The 22552-nt window shown below is 32.3% G+C and overlaps 3 protein-coding genes across 3 annotated transcripts; 1 reads left to right on the forward strand and 2 right to left on the reverse strand.

Moving 5' to 3' along the window:
• Positions 1 to 2414: 2414 nt before the first annotated feature.
• LOC107403742 (inorganic pyrophosphatase 2-like) lies at positions 2415 to 3823 on the reverse strand. Its single transcript, XM_016010657.4, has 4 exons — positions 3595 to 3823; positions 3378 to 3499; positions 3060 to 3261; positions 2415 to 2948 (listed from the first exon to the last, which is right to left on the reverse strand). The coding sequence occupies exons 1-4, from the start codon at positions 3736 to 3738 to the stop codon at positions 2565 to 2567; spliced, it is 852 nt and encodes a 283-aa protein (XP_015866143.3). The 5' UTR covers positions 3739 to 3823; the 3' UTR covers positions 2415 to 2564.
• A 2610-nt stretch (positions 3824 to 6433) lies between these two features.
• Positions 6434 to 8366, reverse strand: LOC107403782 (inorganic pyrophosphatase 1). Its single transcript, XM_016010700.4, has 4 exons — positions 7917 to 8366; positions 7635 to 7756; positions 7332 to 7533; positions 6434 to 7003 (listed from the first exon to the last, which is right to left on the reverse strand). The coding sequence occupies exons 1-4, from the start codon at positions 8052 to 8054 to the stop codon at positions 6653 to 6655; spliced, it is 813 nt and encodes a 270-aa protein (XP_015866186.2). The 5' UTR covers positions 8055 to 8366; the 3' UTR covers positions 6434 to 6652.
• A 6043-nt stretch (positions 8367 to 14409) lies between these two features.
• LOC107404089 (serine/threonine protein phosphatase 2A 55 kDa regulatory subunit B beta isoform) lies at positions 14410 to 22552 on the forward strand. Its single transcript, XM_016011043.4, has 14 exons — positions 14410 to 14964; positions 16716 to 16819; positions 16929 to 17027; positions 17138 to 17257; positions 17470 to 17673; positions 18115 to 18206; positions 19393 to 19511; positions 19949 to 20072; positions 20472 to 20595; positions 21031 to 21099; positions 21191 to 21282; positions 21374 to 21451; positions 21544 to 21611; positions 21746 to 22552. The coding sequence occupies exons 1-14, from the start codon at positions 14853 to 14855 to the stop codon at positions 21880 to 21882; spliced, it is 1542 nt and encodes a 513-aa protein (XP_015866529.1). The 5' UTR covers positions 14410 to 14852; the 3' UTR covers positions 21883 to 22552.

Genomic DNA, 22552 nt, shown 5'->3' on the forward strand with positions numbered 1-22552 from the left:
TATCATTTTAAATATGTCGGACCAAAAAGAAAAAAAAAGAAAAAAAACTGCATATATTAATATATGTAGAATTGGTACTATAAAATATTTTGGTTCCATAGTTAGAATAATATTATGTGCATATAATAATATATAATTGAATCTTTTGGAGAACTTTTTCTTCATACCGAGTTGAATCATTAAGAAATGGTCGCCCAGCCTGCTAAATAGAACCGTTACATAGAACTAGTTAAGTTATGTAAATCATATGCTAAATGGGTTGGGAAAGTACAGATTTCGTACGGAACCTAAATAATTTTTTACTACATAACTTTAATTATTAAATTACTTACTTATACAAAGTAAATTTTTAACCAATATTTCTCAAGTTCAAATTCAAATTCACATCCAACACCAAGTCCGTTTTTCTCATCTGGATTTGGCACCCAAGGCTGGTCCAGGAAGGTGGGCAGCTTATTAAACCACTTAGGACCCAATTTTCTCTGGTCATTGTCCTCTCGGCTTCTGAGCCATCCTCATGAACACACATAGCTTGAGCATGCAACCATATACAGTGGCAGAGCCACGTGCAAGGGGAAAATGCGTTTTACACAATGGTTCTACCGTACATCTCACTCACGGCATTTTTGGGACCCATCTAGTCACATGATTTGTGGAGTCCATCCAAGTGGAGGATTTCACAAATTAAAAATTATGTGAGTAGCGACAAATTACAATACATGTATTTTCAAATTTTAAAAATACTATTTGTTTCATTCGTGATTAATTATAATAAAATGTATATATTATTTAACAATTTAAAGAGTAAGATGTATTTTTTTAAAATTAAAATTTTAAAATAAAAATTAATATACAATAAATGCAAGCAATTAGTAATTTTTACATTATCAATGATGTTACTGGTAATCATCATTATTAATAATAAATAGTAAAACTCATTTTAAAAGCTTAGAGAACTATTGGAAGCGGATTATTACTTCCTTATATTCTCCTAACAAGAACACTTGATTATGGGCAGGTTCTTACTTCTTAACTATTTGGAGACTAAAGACCAGCCACGGAACGTCTATTTAAAAATGTTTTTTTTTTCCTTTTTTGGTAAAAAAAAAAAAAGAATCTCTTTATAAGTTATTGCAGAGAATTAATTCCTTTTTTATTATCTGAATTCTTTTTTTTTTTTAAATTTTACACTTATATTATAAGAAATTCTAATTATACTGTCAAATTTATTTTACACGGTACTCTAAGATGTTCATGGAACTTTTATTTGAATTGCAATTGGATGGTGGTTGATTATTATTATGCAATTTTATTCTTTTCTTGTCTATTCCTTGAATTTAATATTTGAATATACCTAATTAGAATGGAAATCAATTGGATATTGAGTAAATCTATAAATTTCATCTTGGAAAAGTGTTATTTAATGGATTTGTCACTAGGATTATACAACCCATGTTTTAATTAGAGCTGGAAAACTAATTAGGAAGTGGATAACCTAGAAAGGGGAATTAATGCATGGCTTTTAGATTAATTTAGGAAGGAATTCTTGAATTTTCACTAATTATCCATATATTCTAATATTCCTAGGAATAGAGAATTAGATGTATTTAGCAACCCTTTGGTTAGAATTAAGAATAGAATTTCAATAAAAATCAATCAAAGTAAGTTCAATTATAGGAAGAATAAGAGAGAAATCAACATTTTAGAACTTTAGATTATAATATTTGCCATTTTTATTATTTATACATGTTGTTTTTTTTTTATTTCTTATCCTACTATTTTAGTTTAATTTTACATTGGTTTTTAATCAAATTGGTTGTCTAAATAAAAAAAATTAATCAATAATTTTAATACTTAGTAAAATTTTAAATATCAATTCTCAAAGAAATAATACTCACTTATCACTCTATTACTTGTAACCCGTATATTTGCGGAAAAAGCGCAACAAGTTTTTGGCATCGTCGCAACAAGTTCTTGATATATAAATTTACCAAAACATCCTTATAAATTAATTATTTTTTGTTTTTAACTTTTTACTGTTTCACCTTTTTAACAACCACCATGGCGCCAGTGGTGGAACAATTGTAGCTGCTCTAAGGTCTATGGAAAACCCCAGCAAGGCACCGCCAGCTTTCCCCCATCAATGGCTCCTAGTTTCTTCTACATTCTACATTTTTATATTTGTGCATATTTTATTCCATGTCCATGCGGGCTGAAAGAACCTCTGGTGATAGGTCTATGGGCAACCTACTGTGAAAACTCATAGCAAAGCCTTGGCATCACGGTTCTTTTGTTGCTGATGGTTGGTTGTTGGTAGGAGTGAAGGAGATGAAACCATGAAAAAAAAATTTCGAACAAAATAAAAAATCCTTTTTTTTTTTTTAATAAATAAAGATTCTCGATTTGATCAAATATTTTTGAAAGCCAACGTATTGAGGGATTTTAATTCATGTACTTTCATTATCAAAATTATTTTCTTATTACCAAAAAGAAGCAACAAAACAATAAGATCACAAAGTATATCATATATGCCTAGGTGATAATAAAAAAAAGAGGAAGAAAATTTAGCTACTAATGCGTAACCGGGAAGAGGGCCTGAATTGATCATGGCCTGCAACTGCAACCACAAGGGGATTATTTATGCTTTTCAATTTGCAGTCATTTGTAGTACTGTTTTGTTGTTGATCCCTGCTTATTATTTTGTCAATAATTTGGACCAAAATATTTTGGAGCTCTTCACCATCCTTCCATTCCCGAATCTCTCCCTTAATAGCCCTCGGATTTTTGCGAATCAATTCCCAAAGTGGAAATTCCTTCCTTGGCATCAAATAGTCTTCTTCTTTGAGCTTCAAGCTTGGGCAAAAATCCCCACTTCCATCTCCTATATAGATCATCTTTTTCTTTCCCTCTTCACCTATGGAGGTTTGCATCTTTTCCATCACCATACCCTATTCATATTTCATAGCATGGTATATACATATAAATAATATTAATTCACATTTTTTCTACATACCCCAAAATTAATGCAATATATTTTATATATCTATATTGATGATCACCTTGCACATGTTTGGAGGGCAGAGAGGGCAACCATGAGAAGAGGTATGGAAATCATGGTGTGGTAAAATCCTTAGCCTTCCTTCTTCATCTACAAAACTTGGGTTGGTATGGATCTCTGAGAAACAATGCTTTATGCCAAGATGCTCCAAAATTGTCTCGATGAAGAAAAGATTGGCATCACTCACTATCTTCAAATCACACCTGAAAATTAATATCTCAAACTAATAAAAAAATAATTATATATTAATACCAATTTAATTCCATCCATTTCTTAATCTCCCTAAAATAATATATATATATATATATATATATATTACCCAAAAGAATGTGCGGATTGAATAGCTGGAACAATCTGGGGATGCATTGGAGTTCGTTTTAGAACATCAACAATGTCTTCAATGGTTGTACCTTGTGAATGAAGCTCCTTCATCATCATATCCTGAAAAAAAAAAAAAAAAATTTCTATAATCATAATGTTTTAATTCAGAATGTGTATTTAAGTATAAAGAAAAAATTTATTAAAATTATACGTACCATGAGAGAGTTCCAAGGCATGGTAGGGAGGAGCTGATTGAACAAATCGGTAGCACCCAACTCATCCACAACCCAATTATCGCTGTCGCAATCTATGATTGTCTTATCAAAATCAAAAACCACAATTAAATTTTCTGCTGCCATTGCTAGTTTGATACTAATTAATTGCAATCCCCCACAAAACCCAAAACTTTTTAATTTTGATTTATAATTTATCACTAAATTAAGATCGATATATAAATATATATATATATATATATATGAAATAGTAGATTGAGTTTTATATATACATATATTTGAATGAGCGAAGAAAGAAAGAAAGGAGTATATATATTCAAGCAAAAAAAAAAGAAAGGAGTATATATAGACTAGGATGACCTAAGGGTTGTGGTGCATGTAGAAATAAATATATTACATAGTTTTGTCTATGGTTGGCATTAATAATATCACGCCACATGAAAGAATTAATTTGTTGCGGGGTCAAATAAGTACAGAAAGTTAATATCCAACCAAGAAGACCCTCCCTTTTTTTTTTTTTTTAAACATTTTTATTGGTACAGGTTTCGTTAGCCTGGTTACTTCTTGTTTCTTTCTTTCGGTTATTTAAAAAAAAAAAAATTGAGTTTGCAAAATATTGGGGTCAATATTATTTATATTATTCAGGTTAAGAGGAGAGAATATTTGAGAATATTCTCCTGAGGAATTTGACGCTGCATTACCATCTCCATCAAACAGGGGAAACAACATTCATACACAGGAAACCTCCAAGAAAACGCTATCGTCACCCCCACGTTTTTTTTTCCCCACTTCTCAATGACTTTTTCAATTCTCAACCACTACCATCCATTTCCTATTAAACTTGCTCAAACAAAATTATTAATATAAAAATTAATATGAAATTTTTATTTTTTATTTTTTAAATTACATTAAATTTAAATTTTAAAATTTTATTTTATTAATTATAAATGATTTATTTTTTAATATGTTATTAATTTTATATTTAATTATTTTTTATATTTTAAATTTTTATTTTTGATATGATTTAATAATCATGAAAAATAAATTTAGTTTAATAAAATAAAATAAATGAGATTGAGTATATATGTATATACACAATTTGATATATCTACATACAAAAATCATATATATCCCAATATTACAGTGATATATACAATATACTATTTTGGCTTAATCTATATGATTGACCAACTCAATGAAATATAATAAAGCTAAATTAACTAGACTATTGGATCAATATGCAAAATCTGAGGTAGGATTTGTATACATGAAAGTTAGATAGTTCCAATTGAATACGCATTCATATGACCACTTATGCATTTATTTAAGCCTTGCTGGATAGTTATCAATTTTGGGTCGATGATAGATTCCACATCTCAATTAAGACCAAAAAAGAAAAAAAAAAAAAATTTCCCCAAGCATTTTGCTTAAGGCACTCCTGTATGAAGAAAGTTACATCGTTTTGGCATTGTGTGTAATTTTCCCTGATCATATGTGCAAAGTAAACAAAAGAGTGTATCATGTTATATAATATTAAAATATAGCATGAAGGTTTAGAAAATAATTGTTGAGTAGTTGATTGCAACATCACCTGTAAAACTATGATGGCTAATTGGCTATATGACACTGCCTATGCGTTGCACGCGGCTTTTCTAGCAGCTTCTGATATATGTTGGAGATGGATAAAAAAGATGAACATGTGGCTAATTTAGATAAAAAAAAAAAGCATGTTGACTAATGATCAATCATCATGTGGATTGTTCAACCTATCTATAACGCAACATGTCTATGACATAAATAAGAGAAATAAATGAATTAACATCATGACGCCCACATCGATCCCTACTTAAAACATTATGCATACAACTACTTCTACCGTACCAGTCCCTCCGTTTTTTTTTTTTTTTTTTCCTATCCACATTTTTCACCATCAATCAAATAGCATATATATTATAAAAATCTAAAAAAATAAAAATTATGCTTACTTTTATGATGTTTTCTTCTTTTTTCCCTTATTGTTTTCAAGAAATTATATTTAAATTGCTGTTCGAGAACCGGTTTAGTATTCATTGTTTTTTTTTTTTTCTAAATAAATAAATAAAACTATCAGCTATATTAAAATTTAGCAGAAAATATATTGCCATTTTCATAAAAATATGTAAGAATTTCGTTTTATTTTTCTTTTCTTAGTAAAACTCAATTTTTGTGAAGAAAAAAACACTAATAATCTGCTTATGTATGATAAAAATAGAAATTAGCCAAAAATAAAATAATGTGAAATCCTGAACATAACCCCCGTTTGGTAATTGGTATTGCTTCTAGACTTCAAAAGAATATATATTATTATCATAAAAGAATTCATATTCCATTTTGATTTGGGTGTTTGGTGAAAGTATACAATCAAGTTCTAAGGCAGGGCGCTTTGTTTGAATTATGACCCAACACGTTGGGAAGTTGGAACAGAGTCAGTGGGACCGTAGGTGAGTCATGTGATATTTCTCACCAATGACTCTTAGAAGACAGGAATCGTTTTGTCTTGTCCCAATGTATGTTTTCTGGAACATGGAAACTGCACCACCATGTCGTTGATTTTGACTTGGACAAATGTTGTTTCATAGTCTCCAAAACGAAGAACATAATTAAACAACACAATTTTATCATGTTAATGTTTGTCCAAGTTTTAAACATTTGCAGCGTATTGTGGTTCTCTCAGTTTCATATGAGAGCTCAAAATTTTTATCACAATGCTTTCACTTTTTTATCATCTTAGGATTCAGAAAATCCTTAAACTGGTTCTGTGTTTTAAAAATCATGAACAAAGTTAAAAGCCGAAGCAGCAAACTCCTTTTTTTGTTTTTTATTTTTTTTTCTTTGAAAATACTGATCCATTCTTGGATTCAATATCAACATTCCAAACTTTGCAAAGCTTTTCTTCTAATTTACAAACCACCCCCACCCCCCAAAAAAAAAAAAAAAAAGATAGGAGTCTTGTGAATTTTCCAAGACTGAGAGCATTTTTGGTTTATATGTTATGTATTTACTATTGCTGAACAGGAAGGGCTTGAGGCAAAGTTTCATGAACAGATATGGTCTGCAGCTTGCAATCAGTTGAAATGAAAGTAGCATTCTCTTCAATAGAAATTTTGTTGATGAGGCCTAGTAGGACCTGTCCAAGCTCTTCTCCATCACTCCATTCATGGATTTCAGCTTTGATTACCAATGGATTCTTGCATATTAGATCCCAAACTGGGAAATTCTTCCTTGGCATGACAAAGTCTCCTTCTTTTAGCTTCAAGCTCGGGCAGTAATCTCCGGCGCCATCGCCGAGATAGATGAACTTCTTCTTCCCCTCCTCTGTCACAGTGGCTTGGATTCTTTCCATGATCACTCCCTGTATTTATAAATAACTATTGTTAGCCCAAAAAAAAGAAAAAAAATAAAAAAAAAAATCCATGATTACAAATATAAAATGGAACTATTAGCATCCTAAATTATGATATCAAAAAGTGGGGTCACAATCTTAGTATTGGCTGAAAGGAATCCAATTAAGAACAATTTATTGATTTGGTTAATGGACTAATCAAAATTCAGGAATATATTCTTCCAAGTTTATTGGACCCCATTTTATTATATGGTAATAACTTTAAAATTTATAGAATCATCTGTGCAAAGAAAAACTTTTTTATTATTTTTTGGGGAAAATTGAACAGAAAATATACCTTGCACATGTTGGGAGGGCAGAGGCTGCAACCATGAGAGGATTTGGTGAAATCATGAAAAGGGAAAATCCTTAGCTTTCCTTCTTCATCAACATAACTGGGGTTTGTGTTAATCTCAGAAAAGTAATCTCTCAATCCAAGATGGTTCAAAATTGTTTCGATGAAAAAGAGATTTGCATCGCTGACAATCCTCAATTCACAACTGAAAAAAATAAAAAATAAAAAAAGCCACAATTAATTTACCCATATTTTTTATACAAAAATAAAAAAAGGAACATTTTAAGGTCGGTTTAAAATATGTACCCTAAAGCATGAGCAGCTTTAATGGCAGGGACAACTTGAGGATGAATAGGAATTCGTTTCAGGACCTCTACAATGTCTTCAATGGTTTTTCCTTCCGAATGAATCTCCTTCATCATCCTATCCTGCAAATTTTTCATCAAACCAGAATTGTTAAAATAAAATTTAATAAAATAAACCCACATTGCTCGACATGATCTTCAAAGCACATATGACATAATTTTAAATCATTAGTCTGAAAAAAAGTTAGAGACAGAGGGGAAAAAATGGAAAAGAAAAATTTACCATAAGAGAGTTCCAAGGCATGGTGGGAAGGAGTTGGTTGAACAAATCCGTGAAACCCAATTCGTCGACGACCCAATTATCACTATCACAGTCGATAATGGTCTTGTCGAAATCAAAAACCACAACAATTCCAGCCATTTTTTTATTTTTTTTGGCTGAGAAAATTTGAAAAAACAGCGAAGAGAAATGACCCAAACAAACAAAGAAGAAAGAAAAACTCTGTTTCTGAGCAACCAAAACAATTCTTGGATGGTAAAAAAGTTGGAAGAAGATGGGTTTTTATAGTGGGAGATTAGTGTGAAATAGGAAGGATAAACAGTTGGAAAAATAAACTTTAGATTCAGATTCCAAAGGAATATTACAGGAATATAAAGGGAAAAAAGGAGTTTGTGATGAAGTAGGAGACACAATGCTTTTTTTATTTCCTGTTATGCTTTTTGCAATGTGTGATTTCCCAATATCAGCCATGGATGGGTTAATAGGCGTTGGATTTGATGACTTTGACTCTGTTGAGAGATTGAACGCTGAACAGGGCATGAATGAATTGAATTTCATTAATTATGGAGGAAAAAACGCGGGAATAAGGGGAATATTCTTAGGGGAATTGAATTCTTGGAAACGAATTTTACAACAAATTGGGGGAATATTCCGGGTACCTTTTTTCTGTGGCTGCTAAGGTTTTGTCTGCTGGATGGGCTCCCCGTGTGCGTGTCCACCTTCCTTCCACCTTCCTTCTCATTCCATTTAAGACCCCGGTTTTCTAGACCTTGGTTAATAAATACTTTTTTCCATTTTGCTTTGTCATTTTTAAATTTTTTTTTTTTGGGGGGTGTTAGAGATAGAAGAAATCCAATTCAAATTCTTTGTTCAAGAAACAGGGGCTATTGCCGTTGAATTATTACCGAAGGAACATATGTTAAGATACCCATGTGTAGGTATGTCAATTTGCCCCGTTCATCCCCGAAACCGCGGTGCACCGTTTCGTTTTTTCTTGAAAATTCGGAGATGCGGGACGGGCTCGGGACAAATACCAAAAAACCGAGTCGGAGACGGGCCGGGGACGGGGAATAATAACCCCGCCCTGAACCCGCCCCGATATATATATATATATATTTATTTATTATTTTTTTATAAAATTTTATTTATGTAAAATTATTTTTTTCTTTTTTTTATATTTATTTTTCTAAATATGTATTTTATTATAATTGTAAATTTGTTCCTTGATGTATTTTATTATACTTTTATTGCATTGTAGTCATTTTCTTTATATTTTAATCATAAAATAATTTTTTTTATATAAATTTTTTAAAAAAATATCAATTAAAAAACAAAATGGGGAAAATCATCCCGTCCCATCTCCGCCCCACAAAATCCCCGATCCCGCCCCGCACCTAAAGAAACGGGAAAAATCGCAAGGATGGGATGTAAAATTCCCCGCTGAAACGAGAACGAAATTTTAAAAATCGGCCCCGCCCCGTCCCGTTGACATCCCTACCCATGTGTGCACACATACCATACTAATGCATAGTTACCAATATATATATATATATATATGACACTGATATAATATAAGCGCTAATTACCCAAAAAAAACATATGATACTAGTATAATAATATAAGCACTAATAAATAAGGAGGCAATACATTTTGAACTAAAAACATAACTATGCGATAGATGCAAATGAGTCTAAATGGCGGTCATGATATACAATATGAGTGGTATGACCAATATGTATAAAAAGCCCTGTCACACCATTTGTTATGAAAGTTTTGATGTTATTTTTATTTCTCAAGGTTTGTATAAAGATATAGAAAAATTTAAAAAAAATATCTATAAGATTGATCATGTGTGGCCTTTAAGTTTTGTTTCTCTAAATAAGATCTTACTAATAAGATAACAGTTTGAAAAGTTGAAAACGAAATGTGTTAATCTGATAGATATAGACTATTACTTAATTTCCAAATTTAAAATATATATATATAAGTTAGAGGCAATTGCAATTAAAAGGATAGAAGCTAATATGATATGTTTACTTAAACCTTTTTAGTGCCACATATTATAAACCATAATAGATTGTAATGGATATTTTATCATATACCTAATAATGTCTACAAGGCAAAGATAACATAATTTAATAAAATTAAAGTTAAAAAGAAAACTCCATAATTTAATATAATTTTAAAAAACAAAAAGAAAAGAAAAGAAAAGAAAATGATATATTTTTATATTTTTTTTATAAGAACAAAAATGATATAGCTTCCACCCTCATTTTCTCTTTTCCTAATTTTAGAATCTTATGTTATATTTATATGCTATATACTACCCTATGTATGTTCCCTTAAGCACTTAGAGTAGATAAATGCATCTTACCTTGTAGATATTGTCCAATGGTTTTCTAGATAGGAATATATGGGATTATTACACTGAGAAAGCATATTCATTTGCAATATTCCGAAACTGTAACTTTCTCAATCAGGAATTTGTCATTCACAATTCACAAATCACGTAAATAATCCCAATCCGGTTTTGTTCCCACCTTATGGGCAAAGTGGACGTTTATTCTCTCCAAAAAAAAAAAAAAAATTGAAGAAGAAGAAGAAGAAAACCAAAATACCTTTGGATGATTGAATCTAAAGTTTCCCCCACTATACCCATTTGGCAAATTGGAGCATTGATTTGTGCTGGTGATGTATTTGCAAATAATACTATTTTATATATACATTCATATACAATTCATGATCTATACAGTGGTGGAACATCTTATTTGTTTTTTCTTATATCACTTTGGTTGCGTAACAACTCTGTATAAGCAAAGTGACAAAATATGCAAATAAAACTATTATTTTTATTTTTATCGTTTCTCCCTACAAAAAAAAGCAAGCAAAAAAAAAGAAAAAAAGAAAAAAAAGGGAAACAGAAATTAATTTTGTTGTGGATTTTGATACGTGGTTTGTTAGCTTAAAGCGGTTGCCAATACGTGTCTGTCATGTGTCCTAACGCAAGGTTCACGAGGAGAGCCATCATCATTCATCTTTTCTTAGGCTTGTTTGTGTGTGTCGGCTGGCCTGCTTCATTTGGTTCCTTCCTTTTTCTTTCCTACTAAGTTTGTGTACGTGGGGAAACATTGAATCGAATGCATAGGAATTTTGGTTAATTTCAAATCTTATCAAATTATACTATAACCTTTGACAGATTACTTTTGTTTCTCAATGGGTTTCATATATCTTTGTGCATGAGTGACTTTGTGCAGGTTTACCAATTCTATTTTGACTTGAAATTGTGGCACTTCCTGGAGTTGGCAATCAATAATGGTAAAGGTAGAATGTCACGCTTCACTACCATACTAAAGCTAAGCACCTACTTCTCTTTTCACCACTATAAAAAAGTAAAAAAAAGCACCTACTTCTCTTTGTAATCTGCAATAGAGCCAGAAGACTATTTTTACCCATATACTTTTTGAATTCACTAGAAGATTATTTTTACCCATATCCTTTCCGAATTCATTTTATCTTTTATTTGGTGAAGTAACTAAAGTTCTTGTAATACTTTTACTCTCAGTTCATAACCATTTGCTCCCATGCTTTTACCATTGAATGGAAAATTGAATAAAACCCATGACCAAACCATCAGCCTTGAACTAATTTATCCAATATAAACATAAATTATTAGAACCGAAACCAAAAAATGATATGAAATTTGTGGTTTTGGGCTCATAAAATTTATTAGGAGTGTTGAACCGTATTAGATTGAACTATTATTTTAAATTTGTCTAGAACAAATTTAAAATAGATGAATACAATCTAGTTTAATTCAACGTTCCAAGCTTAACAGTTGGCTGCGTTTTGATATAGAATATACATGAGATTAGGACTGGAGAATCTCATTCGTACCAGTACTCCTAGTAGCTGACATACGCTAATGTTTTGTATGGATATGTTTTGTGTGGATATGGTGTTTGGTTCGGTCCAGTTTCAATAGGAATGGACCTGTAGAGATTCAACAGAAGGAATAGGACAAGTAGAGCTGTACTGAAAAGGTTTACACCAATAGCCCTCACAAACAAAGACAAATCCCTTATTTCGCATCATACAATTTTTCAAAGTCTTGTATGTATGTATGCCAATTGGGCTTTTTGAATGGCTAAGCATAGTTGACAAATACAATCAGGTATGTGAACAATTGAGAGAATTGACAACTAATGTAAGATTAAAAGAGACCATGTGCATTGACTCGGTGACCATATCTGAACCTGAACCCCCTTAATGGTGGGTCTGAAATCAAAAGGGCTGCCCAAATAAGCAAGCAAGAGATGAAATGCCCATTCACATGACCTTCGCATGATTGTGTATCTGAGTCTATATAACTAGATGGGCTAGGCTCTGTAATGGTCTGAGGTTAAAATTCCAATTCCTTGGACTAGTCCAAGTCCATACTCTAATGAGCTACACTGGCTAAGATTAACATGAAGCCTGTATCAGTTGGGTCCAATTTGCACCAACATTCTAATTCATAGATTCTTTTTTTTTTTTTTTTTTTTGTTTCTTTTAACAAATTTTTTTATTTTATTATCTAGTTGAGGCTTGAAAAATTCACAGACTCACGTTCAAACTTTACAGTTTACATTTGAATAATGTCCCTATATATTAAAAAAAAAATTCACGATAAATCCACTGTTATTTTCTTATAATAATTTCAAATTTGAATAATTGCATGGATTAAAATTAGCATGCAGAATGAAAATGGGAAAAGAATAGTTATTTGACAATATTAGTTTTTCCTATATTCTATACAATTTTTTAAGTATAAAATAGCTATATAAAGAGAGTTAATAGTTTGAGGGAAGAAATAATTTTTCATTTGAAATAATAATTTAAAAAAAAAAACTCATACTTGCTATTTATAAATAATTTTTCATTTGAAATAATGATCATTTCTTTTTAAAAACTCATACTTGCTATTTATATATTATTATCTAGATAAGTTTTAAATACATATTTTATCATATTCGTAATATATGTAAATTTGAATAGTTTATCACATTTAAAAAATATATAAATAAATATAAAATTTGGTTCCTTTTTTTTTTTGTATTGATTTTAATCAATTTTGATATATTTAAAAGCTAAAGTTTAAATCTCATTTACCAAATATATAAATCTCGTTATGATCATCAAACATATAAACAAAGATAACAATTCTATATATTTTTTTATTCGCATGAATAGATATTCTCATTTTATTGGGATAACAATTTTGTAAATTAAGACTTAGTTATGAAAGATAGTCATTTTTTTAATTTAATATCTGAGTTTATGATTGTTTCAAAAAAAAAAAATAATAATAATAATGTTTCGTTTGGACTCTTAAAGGTGTTCAGTAATACTCTCTTATGCACTACTTGTTAATTTGCACAATTATGGCAGTGATTATTTCCTTTGTTTTATAAACCTATATGTTATATCTATATATGTATGCTACAGAGCTATTGTGTAGACAGGAGTTGGCATTTATGATAGTTTTATTTTTCCTTTTAATCTTTCTGGAAATTCAATTGGCTCAAGCCAATTGATCCATCCTCCTTGCTAGGTCTAGTCGAATGAGAATCAACTGAAATCCTCTTTTCCATCTTTAAGTTGCTAAAGTCAAATAATGTTTTCTCTTTTCTTTTTTTTTTTTTTTTTTTTTTTTTTTGGGGGGGACAAAGAAAATAAGTTAAATAAAACTTAAAGTCATGGATTGGAAGGTCAATATCAAACTTTGGACAGACGGATGCTATAAAATGGACCTGTGCTAGGGAGTCTGTAACATGTAATTGTAAAAGAACCAACAGTTTCATTAGCTACTTAATCATCATTTACAATTACAGATCACTATATTAAACAACTTCTTGCAATATTCCTTGCCCAAAAAAAAATTATAAAAAATAAAATAAAATTCCTAGAATATTGGTTATTTACATTCATTAAATTCACAGGAAAATTCCACCTACACGACCCCAAATCAAAGCAATATTGCAATGAAAGAGTTCATTTTAATTTTATACATAGGAAGATAGAGACTGGAGAGAAATTATATTTATAAAACCAAAAAAAAAAAAAAAGGAAAAAAAAAAAAACATGAAGGGCATGAAATGTCATTTCAGAACCACCACCTTACCTTCTCCAATCTCTCAAAAGAATTTTCTATCCCATCTCTCTTTTTTTTTTTTTCCTTTGTTTGGGTTCCGAAGGTGATTCTGTCCCCTATTTATACATACTTAAAAAGTTAAAATCATTAATATTTACTCAAAAATCATACCAAATATATAATCTTAAAATCCCCCACAATAATGCGACGTATGTCACCCACCAATCATATAACAGCTCTTCCGTTGCCCATCAACACAACAACCCAATCAAATTCATAAAGCAAGCTAACTGTCACTTTCCAAGGTGACGTTATCACCTCAAAAACTTTGTGGAAAATAATAAGAAAAAAATATAGAGAAGCCCATAATTGAGAGAGAACTAGACGAAGAGAGAAAGAGGGGGAGAGAGAGAGAGAGAGTGAATGTGTGTTGTGTTTTTTTTGGGTCTCCGAAGCTAAGAAACGGTTTGCTCAGTCATTTTAATCCCCAGAAATAAAAATCCCAATTTTCTCCTTTTAGTGAGAGAGAGAGAGAGAGGGAGAGAGTGGTGTCTTTATAGAGGGAAAGATTTTCTGGGGGACTATTTTTTTGGGTTCCAAATGGTTGAATTGGAAAAAACCCATGCATCATTCTGATAAATATTACATGTAATCTATGTATTTTCTTCGATATGGGTTTTTGGAAGAAAGCAATCTGTGATCTTGTAAACCAATAAAGCGATCATCTTCCGATGCAGTGATTGGATAGATAGTTGGGATTTGCGGTTGTGTTATTTTGGGCCGTTGATTTCGTTTTTTTGCTGCTAGACATGAACGGTGGCGATGAGGTCATCGCAGCTCCGGCGGGCCCTCCTCAGCCGCTGGAGTGGAAATTCTCTCAGGTGTTCGGCGAGCGTACGGCCGGCGAAGAAGTTCAGGAAGGTATTGTGAATTTTAGTGTTGAAAAAAGTATCTTATGCGAACTTTCTGGATCCAATTGGTAAAATTGTCGAAACATTGGAATTAGGGTTTGTTTTCGCGTTTTCGATCTATTTTGGATCGTGGGTCGCCGGATAATTCAAGTTCCGGCATGTTGGTTGTTGAGTAATTGTTATTGATCTTGGGTTTTTGGATTCGATTTGCAGAAAATAGTGGGTTTTTGGGTATAAAATTGATGGAGAGCTATGCATATCAGGTTTAGATTGCATTGTTTGTTTTTTGGATTGATGAAGGAACAGTATGAAGTGAGCTTGGTGAAGGTAGTGGTGGTTTGCTTTTGCATTTTGTAGTTTATGTTTCACTTGTCCGGTGACTCTGGTCTCAGAAATTTTTCTTTTTTACTTCTCAAATCCGTTCAATATATATTGGATCTTGGTTACTACCTATTTTTTCCTTGATTGTTGGTGTGATATTTTCTAGTGCATGCTTAAATTGTAATTTTTTAAACTTGAAAGTATAGGCTTGTTTCCATTGATGGTTTCATAACTAGTATTCTTACCTCTCACCTATCTAATTGTTAATAAGTGTAAAATGATAACCACATTACTATACTAGCTTGTAACAATGCGACAATTTAGTATTCTCTTGAGTCACTTGTACATTGTCAAAAACTAAGCTTTAGAGCTTTGCTTAAGTTGTCTTCCTATGTGTGTCTTTAGCAAGATGTGGAATGTGGGTGATAATAATTTACTGGAAGGTAGATCTTTAGATAGAATTAAGTGATAACATAGATTACTTATTCTGTAGGTCTGATTCTGCAACATTCATAGAGATGTACAGGAGTTTTAGCATTTGGAATACACGTATACTAGTCCATTTAATGCAGGTCAAGATTCTCGTAAGCCCCATATTGGAAGAGGTGTTATAAACAAGCATGCATATTGTTTAGTGAACAATGCATTCAGCACCTTATAATACAAAATAATGAACTTAACATAGTGAATTGTGTTTGGTTTAGGGATAAAAAAGGGTAAAATTATGTGTTTCTGATTTATATTTATGTATTCTAGCGGGAATGATCATCAGATATGAACTGCTAATCATAGTTTAACTTAATAATTGAAATGGGCAAGCTCGAATTTATATTTGAAAAGACTGGTTTGGATGAGCAGTGGGATTGGAGGGTTATGTTGTAAACTGATGTCTGTGGAGTATTTTATGGCATAACCATAGGACATGGACTCTGATGGTCGAGGGGATTCTTGATTGGAAAATTGACTGACGATCTGAGCACAGCTTGGTATTCTTGCTGTGGCACTTGTGCACATCTATTATCTTTCCTGAGGAATCTATAAACGGATTGCTTGTTTTGAATGGTATACTTTGGTGATAAAAGTATTTAGACTTTATTAATGTGCTATTGAGTACTGATCTTGTGTATGGTTGCTGGTTGTACACCCTGCATGAATGCTAGCTGTGTGGTTAAACATGTGAGTCAAAGATTGTTGAGGAACTATGAATCGTCTACTGCTGCATAGAAGACCCATAGTTTATCTAGGCTTCCATCAACTGTTTGGAAGATATTAACTATTTATAGCAGAAGCTGTTACAGATCAAAATGATACGTTGATGAATTCCTCTTCCTTTTCTCTTTTTTGTCATATTGATTTAGTTCCTCCTCCTTTTCATTGGAGTTTGTCAGTTAGAATCACAGGCTCATCATTCAATTAGTTTTTCTATGTTTTCTTCTGCAGTTGATATTATTTCAGCTATTGAATTTGATAAAAGTGGTGACCATCTTGCTACTGGTGATCGTGGGGGCCGTGTTGTTCTCTTTGAGAGGACAGATACAAAAGATGTATGTTGTTTCTCCTTCTTGCGAGTTTCTTTCCTCAATCCTGATATATCATCACTTCTCTTCTTGATTATAAAAACATCAAATTATCTGTATTTGTTGCAATTTGTAGCATGGTAGCTCCAGAAGGGATTTGGAGAGAATGGATTATCCCATTACTAGGCATCCTGAGTTCCGTTATAAAACAGAGTTTCAGAGCCATGAACCTGAGGTACACTGTTTTACATGTTAGACTTTACTACCATCTTATATATTTTTACCTTTTGTTCTTCACACTCTAATTTGAATATTCATATTGTTTCTGCGTTATTTTTTGTTTAGTTTGACTATCTCAAGAGCTTGGAGATAGAGGAGAAAATCAACAAAATCAGATGGTGCCAAACAGCGAATGGTGCTCTGTTTCTTCTATCTACTAATGACAAAACAATCAAGTTTTGGAAGGTAAAAATTAAAGCCTGTGTCTGGCTCTCAAAATCCTTAAAGTTCAATTACTTGGAACTTTGAACAAGATTTTTGTTTGTTAGAAATCCAATCTTATACGAACATATCGACATTACGAACACTTTGTTGGTAACATTTGTGTTATCATGGTATGGTACAGCATATTCACACAAACTGATATTATTTTCTGTCTCTGTCTGAGAGTTGAACAGGTGCAAGAAAAGAAGGTTAAGAAAATTTCTGAAATGAATGTGGACCCTACGAAAGTTGTAGGTAATGGCAGTCTTGCTAGTTCAAGTAACTCTACTAGTAGCCCTAAACAATATCTTGCAAATGGAGGATACCCAGACAGATCTTGTCCAAGCAATGACTTTCCCATCCCAGCAGGGGGCATTCCATCGTTACATTTACCCGTGGTATTTGTACTAAACCCTTTATATTGACTTTCTTGCAATGCTTTGTCTTAATATAGCTATAGATTCAGCATCTCAATTGTGAGCAATGATATCAGTTTTAAATTTCTCCCATACTTCGGCTTGTTGAAACCTTAGGTGAAATTCACATGAAATTGAGAGCAGGCCATTATCACAGTCTATATTTTTAGTATAAGTTTATATTTATGTGTGTTTTTTGCAAATGTACTCATTGAAAGATTCTGGAATTTGCTCTGTTTTGGTCCTGATCGAGTTCGTAATGCTTTGAGCTTTGGAGTCTTTTATCATTTTATTTATTATTGGCTTCTTTTTATCTTATCTTGTTTTATTTTATTTAAGTCCTGTTCTTTTGTCAAAATTAGATCTCTTCTCTTCTGTAACATTAATTTTTAAATTTTAAAAGTTTTTCATTATGCATTGCAGGTAACTAGCCATGAGACTAGCCTGGTGGCTAGATGTCGGAGGGTTTATGCTCATGCTCATGATTATCATATCAATTCAATTTCAAACAACAGGTGACTCCATTTCTTGTATTCATTGTGTACTTGTGATTCTCATTTTAATGTTCTTTAAGTGTTTTTGCTTTGATGAGGCTTGCTGTTCAATCTAAATAGGCTTTGTGTTATTTAGTCTATTGTTCATTTTTTTTTTTTTTTTTTTTGGCTGAACTGTTACTTTCCTGTTGAGAAAAAGAATATGCATACCTGACTTGCATAATCTTGTTCCTTAGAAAATTATGGTTATGTGATAATAACGAAACTTAACATGATATTCTGTTTATTCATTCTTCTCCTAATATGATCATTATCATATTTTTCCTTGGCTATCATTGAGATCTTCCCAGAAGATTGATGATTAAACCACCTTGCCTGAGTTAAACTACTTCTACATAAGTTTGGGACGGGGATGGGGGAGAATTCAGAAGCATTAGATAATCGTATATTCTTTTGTGTATACAGCACATAGGATTGTTCTGAGGCCTTCTACATCTAGTACTACTTTTGATACTTTATGGTATTTGGTAGTCCTCTTGCTAATGCTCACTATCTTCTAGATGGTTAAATATGTATGGCACTTTCCTGACCTTGGCATTTTTTATGTCTAGTTAAGTCTTTTAAAGAAATCAGATGAAATTCGGCAGAATTTCCACCTGATCACTTCCAAGATAAAACATTACTTCTTAATAATAATACTTACCATGTTTGTTAAAGTCATTAAGAAATGATTAATAAATGGTAAGAAGGTTTGTGGGCACAGATCAATGTATATATAAGAATAATGTTGAGAAATGTTTTGTCAATAAAAAATTTGCTTCTTATCTGAAATGTTTAGTGGTTGAGGCTTTTTTTTTTTTAGTCCCCCCCGCCTTCCTTTTTGTTCTTTATGCAGACACTATCATCCTTCTGTCAAATCAAATTTTCCATGTGAATGTGTATGATATACTCTTGCTCTTGCTAGTATTTTGTTCATCTTTCCCCGTAAGGTCATATTTTTTTCTTGCTCTGCTAGTGTTGGATACTTGTTCATACAGATTGTTGGTATTGAACTGTATGCTGTATTGTGAAAATAGTCAAACATATGAGACTTAATGCTTTTTAATTTTTAATTTTTAGATTGGCTGCAACTATGATTTTTTGTTTTATCTCTCATCTTCTGTTCATTTTGGCGAAAACTTTACAACTATTGTCCCTCATTTTGTAGTGATGGTGAAACTTTTATATCAGCTGATGACTTGCGAATTAATCTTTGGAACTTGGAAATTAGCAATCAAAGTTTCAATATCGTAGATGTGAAGCCTGCGAACATGGAAGATCTAACTGGTAAGCTTCTTGTTTCAATTTTCAGGCCTTACTCGAAGAGTTCTTCTTTTCTTTTTTTCTTTTTCCCCCCTCCCTTTTTCCTTCTGGGGGTCGAGTCATGGAAATTGAGTGGATTCTGTTTTTAGTTTTGTCTATTTATCTATATTGCTTTACCGAGGTGTTTGGCTATGCGTTTAAACAAGTTTTTCATAGTTTCTGCTGTTAATGTGTCTGAATGCATTGGCATGCTTGTGGGTGAAGTTTATTTTGGAAACCCAACTTCTCAATATTAATTTTCACTTGACAGAGTGGGTTTATAATTGGGGGTAACTGTTTTTATGAATTTCAGAGGCATAGTTTTTATACCTATGCTTGATTGTTGGTCTCTTGTTAGTTTCTTGAATTTGTTTGGTGATAACCCTTTCTCAACCATTGGATATGTTCTGTTTTCCTTTCAGAGGTGATAACTTCAGCTGAGTTCCACCCTACTCATTGTAATACGTTAGCATATAGCAGTTCCAAAGGATCAATCCGCCTCATTGATTTGCGGCAGTCAGCATTGTGTGACTCTCATGCTAAATTGTAAGTGCTCGTTCTACTTAAGATGCCTTGTATAATATCTGCTCTAAGAAATAATTAGGGGATTGGTTCTGAAAATGTAGAAAGACGTGCATGAAGTTTGGATGGCTAGTGAGACAGAGGTGTACTTTTCTAGTATTTTCCTCTTTCAGTTTATTGGTCAATTAGTTTTTATTGCAATTCAAAGTCCACAAGGGTCATTAACCTGTGTTGGGATCATTTGTCCATAAGGGTCATTATACCGGAGTTAATCCATGCTACTATTTGGCAATTTGGCATTAACTGGTGGCTCAATAATTGCTTCCACCACTTGTACTTTAGAGTTGAAGGTTTTTACTTTTATGTCAGATAGTAGCTCCTACTTTAATTAATTCGTTAACCAGTAATATTGTTCTGATACAGATTTGAAGAGCAGGAGGCACCTGGTTCTAAGTCCTTTTTCACAGAAATTATAGCTTCAATCTCAGACATTAAGTTTGGAAAGGATGGAAGATACATACTTAGCCGTGACTACATGACTCTTAAGGTTTGGGTGGTTTTTGCGTTTGCTATTGATCTGCATTTCATATTTGGATGGCAGTTTGCAATATTAAGAATTTAAGATAGAGATATAATTAGTCATCCATAGCAGACTTGAATCCTGCACCTCTACCTCTACATTGGTAGAAGTCCTATGATGTGATATATCTATGCAAATCCCCTCCCACCTTCCTTTTCTTCTCTTTGTCAATCTTTTTACAAGGAGATGGGATCGAACTATTATGCACAGATTGGAAATCAGATCTGGGAAAATTTGCTTTTTGAGTTTTGGGAAACAGTGATGATTGATCTGAGTATTTATGCACTACACTTGATGTTATTTGGGACCTGAATTTGCATTTTCATATCCATCTGAGGTGTGATTAGGATATCTTTTGCCATCTCCTGGTTTCTTACATGAGCTGTGTTACTTGAATGTCAGTTGTGGGACATCAATATGGATTCAGGTCCTGTTGCAACTTTTCAGGTCCATGAATATTTAAGACCTAAGGTTAGATTTCTATCTTTCAATAAAACTAAAGCTATAGTGTTTTTTTACTTTGTTAGATGCTGAACTGGTTAAGCTCTTTGAATGTAACCAGCTGTGTGATCTATATGAAAATGATTCAATCTTCGATAAATTTGAGTGTTGTCTGAGTGGTGATGGATTACGAGTTGCAACAGGTTCTTATAGGTATGTTTCAATGCACAGACTTCTTTTTGCTTTGTCATTTTGGTTGAAATCCTTTGAACATTCATTTACCATTTAATTGATGTACTGCCAGCAATCTCTTCCGTGTATTTGGTTGTGCTCCTGGAAGTACCGAGGCAACAACTCTCGAGGCTAGCAAGAATCCGATGAGGTAACTTTTAACAGAATAATATTGATAAGCATGAAATGTTTATTTCATATGATGGTATTAGTAGTTATGTAATAATTGTGTTTGTTATTTAGGCGACACGTGCAGACCCCTTCGAGGCCATCCAGGTCCCTGAGCAGTATTACACGAGTTGTCAGACGAGGTCAGTTCTTTCCTTTTCTTTTATGAAGAACTGAAGTGATTTATGATATTCTATATCTTGATATCTGAGCTATGTTCTGTTATCATTTTTTTTTTCCTTTTTCTTTATATATGTTCTTGTGAAATCCATAACAGGAGCAGAAAACACTGGGGTTGATGCAAATGGAAATTCTTTTGATTTCACGACAAAGTTGCTCCACCTAGCATGGCACCCTACTGAAAATTCAATAGCCTGTGCGGCAGCAAACAGCTTGTATATGTACTATGCATAAAAGGTTGTCAGAGAAGGAAATATGTTTTGCTTGGTTAACTTTTTTGGTTGCCGTTGGAGAGGGTGTCCTTTCGCCTACTCACCAACCAGTGAATTGGAGGCTACATTAGTTCTCACATTTTAAAGTGCCTGTTAATCCGTAGCACATGCATCTTGGTATCCAAGTTCCAGAAGTGGCTGTCACAGAATCCGCGAGGAAGCAACCTTGATTTTGTCCCCGGGTGGGCAGTGTCTGTTCCCCCTTCCTCTCAACCCCCAAAACTTTCTTCCTTTTTTGTTACCCTTTTCTTTTTTATGCATCTTCTTCCAAAAGAGAAGATTGCAAATTTGATGTCTTAAAGTTTGTGTTGGGTTGAAGTCAAGAAGAAAATGTGATTGTAGCTCTCCTACAACAAAATACTAAAGAAGGATGTTCAAATATTTGCCACTAGGTTTAAGTTACAAATGTAGTTCCTTTACTCAAAGAAAAAAAGAAAAAAAAAAAAAGAAAAAAAGAAAAAAAGAAAAATAGAATTCTTGGTGGGATGGAGCTGTTGAAACTTGCAGTGCATCATTTTTTAATTGATTCGTTGTCATGGATGGGATTTTAATTTTATTTTATTTTTCCCCTCATTTACAAGGATGTTTATTAACTATATAGAAGATTTCCATTTTGTGTAGAGCAAAGCAAA

The sequence above is a fragment of the Ziziphus jujuba genome, chromosome 1 (genome assembly GCF_031755915.1).
Source record: "Ziziphus jujuba cultivar Dongzao chromosome 1, ASM3175591v1".
Taxonomy (NCBI): Eukaryota; Viridiplantae; Streptophyta; class Magnoliopsida; order Rosales; family Rhamnaceae; genus Ziziphus; species Ziziphus jujuba.

Excerpts from the sequence above, each read along its gene's own strand:
- LOC107403742 (XM_016010657.4), bottom strand. The coding sequence starts at position 3,738 with ATGGCAGCAGAAAATTTAATTGTGGTTTTTGATTTTGATAAGACAATC. Across the intron at positions 3,500-3,594 it reads TGCCTTGGAACTCTCTCATG|GATATGATGATGAAGGAGCT; the intron begins GTACGTATAATT and ends TTTTTTTTTCAG. Across the intron at positions 3,262-3,377 it reads CAATCCGCACATTCTTTTGG|GTGTGATTTGAAGATAGTGA; the intron begins GTAATATATATA and ends ATTAATTTTCAG.
- LOC107403782 (XM_016010700.4), bottom strand. The coding sequence starts at position 8,054 with ATGGCTGGAATTGTTGTGGTTTTTGATTTCGACAAGACCATTATCGAC. Across the intron at positions 7,757-7,916 it reads TGCCTTGGAACTCTCTTATG|GATAGGATGATGAAGGAGAT; the intron begins GTAAATTTTTCT and ends AAAAATTTGCAG. Across the intron at positions 7,004-7,331 it reads GCCCTCCCAACATGTGCAAG|GGAGTGATCATGGAAAGAAT; the intron begins GTATATTTTCTG and ends TTATAAATACAG.
- LOC107404089 (XM_016011043.4), top strand. The coding sequence starts at position 14,853 with ATGAACGGTGGCGATGAGGTCATCGCAGCTCCGGCGGGCCCTCCTCAG. Across the intron at positions 20,596-21,030 it reads GTGACTACATGACTCTTAAG|TTGTGGGACATCAATATGGA; the intron begins GTTTGGGTGGTT and ends CTTGAATGTCAG. Across the intron at positions 21,612-21,745 it reads TACACGAGTTGTCAGACGAG|GAGCAGAAAACACTGGGGTT; the intron begins GTCAGTTCTTTC and ends AATCCATAACAG.